Below are 2,510 nucleotides of genomic sequence, written 5' to 3' on the forward strand. Positions count from 1 at the left end.
ATTTTAAGACCTGGAAATGGACATTATGAAATGAACATGTTCAAAAGTTTCATTGAGGTCAATTGGGATGTATTCTTTGGAGAACTGGCCAAATTGATGGGATTTAAATCAGAGAATGCCCAGCGAGCGGCCAAAAACGGAACTGACAACCACAAGACATGGAGCCTTCTAAAGATTGCACATCAAAGTCTGTTGGATGAGTTGCTGGTCCCATATGTGAGAGTGTCTATGGAGAAAAAAGTGCCACCCACACCACAAGGTTTCTTCAAGTACAGCATGGCAGAGGCAACAAATCCAAACTTTGTGCACACATCGACCATGATCCTCACATATTTGCAGGCAATCCTAAACTTACGTGCAGGATTGCGTAGCGGAAACATTGATGCCATAGTGTCTGCAAAAGCAGTGTTTGCACCACTTTTCCACGCAAGAAACCATCCAAAATACCAGGAGATAGAAATCATGGAATCCATTCAAAGGCAGTGTGTACCAGACGAACTAAAGGAATTTTACAACGAGACAGAGAGTGTCAGTCTCAGTGGAAATCATCTAAATGGTAAGAGGAAACTTTAAAAATTCAATAAGTGGTCATACACTGAAATTACATGTTAGAGAACAAGTCTTAGTTCTAATATGTAGAAATCAACTTGTACATGTTATATAGAAATTTGTTAAACTGTTATTATTTCATGTTCTCATCTCTGGTGCAGATGATAAATTCCATTTAATTGTAAGATGTAATGTTAACAGAGGATATTCAATGTTTAATAGTGAAATTGGAAGTTATTTCACAAGTGAGGCAGGATTTTAGGTTAACCTTACATATAATTATTTATAAGTGCTCCTGTCCCTTGGGTGAAATAAATTCCGATCCAACTACAAAACTTGTATTTTATTTTTAAATGATAACAAATACTATAATAATTACAATGATAAAATTTGTTCAATTTCTGCAGGAGAAGGTCTGGATTTCAAAGCCGAATTTGTAAATAAGAAAGTGCAAGCATGGATGCCACGAGGTGTTCCTACTGGAGAGGACTGGCTTCGAGTTACCAGAAACTTGGATGTATTTGAACAGGTAATTAGTGAAATGGTATAAATATAATGACAGCTAACCGAATTAAATACAATGTAAAACATTTTAATTAATTTGTAATGTCTTATTTCTCAATTTTGTTTTCTACATTAATTGTGAGTAAACTAAAATCTATACTGAAATTTAAAAAAAAATGTTCAATCTACTGGTATCTTAATTTTAATGTATCAAATGAGCTGTTGAAGTTTTTTTATTTCATTATGCAATAATTTTTTTTAGCTCCAACAAAACCTCGAAGAAATGATGGGCTCTTCCGAATCTTCAGATGTTCCATCCACAAGGCGAAGGGATGTAGAAGAACAAGTTTTCGCATTTAGAACACTGATCCGCAGGAAAGAGTATTTGCTCCATCCCAGTGATGCCAGTGTGAACCCGGTCAGTTTAGATGGGAAACTGTTGAGCAACGATTTGCTCAGTTTCACCGAGAAAGCTTCAAGCTTGCGTGCTTCCTACTTTGACAGATATATGGGACTTGCTCAAGACTCAGACACCCGCAAGATGTGTGTGTGCGTTACTAAAGAAGAAGAAGAGGCACGCTCTTTCGTTGGAAACATGACTAAATTACAAATAGGTGACGTTATTAATACTCTTATTGGGAGCGTGCAAGATGAGGACTTGCGTAATGGACTGTACGTTGAGTATTCAAGTATGAATGCAATCAGGACTAAGAGAGATGAACTAATTGCGTTTCATGATCAAGTAAAGGATATCATACTAGATCAGGACTTATGTGACCGTGACTCCGTACCTCCACAAGTTTTGAACGATTAATTGAATTCTGTAATTGACACCATATAGAGTGACTGTGATATACTTTATGTGAACTATTTGAATTGTTCGTTGTTTTAATAATATATATCTATTTGTTGCAACAGTAATGATTATGGCTGATAAGAATTGATAACATTTTATGTACTGTGTTTTTGCATATGCTGATTATAAACAACCATTCAAATACAAGCATATATATAATGATGTATTTAATTTTATTAAATATGCATAATACCATATAAATAATTTCCAATAGATATATAAAAGACATAGAATTATTTGAAATACAATATCATTGAACAGTCTCTGTTGAACCTATAATCAAAGATATGCTACTCTTAATAAAGTCTTCTGTCAAGAAGTGTCTTGTTATTTTAATGGAATCAAATCACACAAACTGGGCACAGGAATGGTGCATTCTTCTTAGGCCGGGGATGGTTTTTCGGGAGGCAGGTGACATGCATTGAAGAGTAGCACAGTCCAGAACAAGTAACCCACTGTTTCCTGATCTTGTTGGCCCTTTCTTCTCCCTGGGAAAGAAGACAAAACGAGCAGGTCTTGTTTTGGTCATCACTTGAGGCTGAGGGTCTTGCCATATCACACACTTTGTTGATGGGTGTAAGTGGAACTTCAACACGATTGA

At 35.9% G+C, this 2,510-nt stretch overlaps 1 protein-coding gene across 1 annotated transcript; it reads left to right on the forward strand.

Moving 5' to 3' along the window:
• The first annotated feature begins 970 nt into the window (after positions 1-970).
• Positions 971-2,089, forward strand: LOC128168255 (uncharacterized). Its single transcript, XM_052834449.1, has 2 exons — positions 971-1,078; positions 1,316-2,089. The coding sequence occupies exons 1-2, from the start codon at positions 1,010-1,012 to the stop codon at positions 1,865-1,867; spliced, it is 621 nt and encodes a 206-aa protein (XP_052690409.1). The 5' UTR covers positions 971-1,009; the 3' UTR covers positions 1,868-2,089.
• Positions 2,090-2,510: the final 421 nt, after the last annotated feature.

This window comes from Crassostrea angulata, chromosome 10, assembly GCF_025612915.1.
Source record: "Crassostrea angulata isolate pt1a10 chromosome 10, ASM2561291v2, whole genome shotgun sequence".
Taxonomy (NCBI): Eukaryota; Metazoa; Mollusca; class Bivalvia; order Ostreida; family Ostreidae; genus Magallana; species Magallana angulata.

Coding starts and splice junctions, on each gene's coding strand:
- LOC128168255 (XM_052834449.1), top strand. CDS start 1,010: ATGCCACGAGGTGTTCCTACTGGAGAGGACTGGCTTCGAGTTACCAGA. Junction 1,079..1,315: donor ACTTGGATGTATTTGAACAG/GTAATTAGTGAA, acceptor AATTTTTTTTAG/CTCCAACAAAACCTCGAAGA.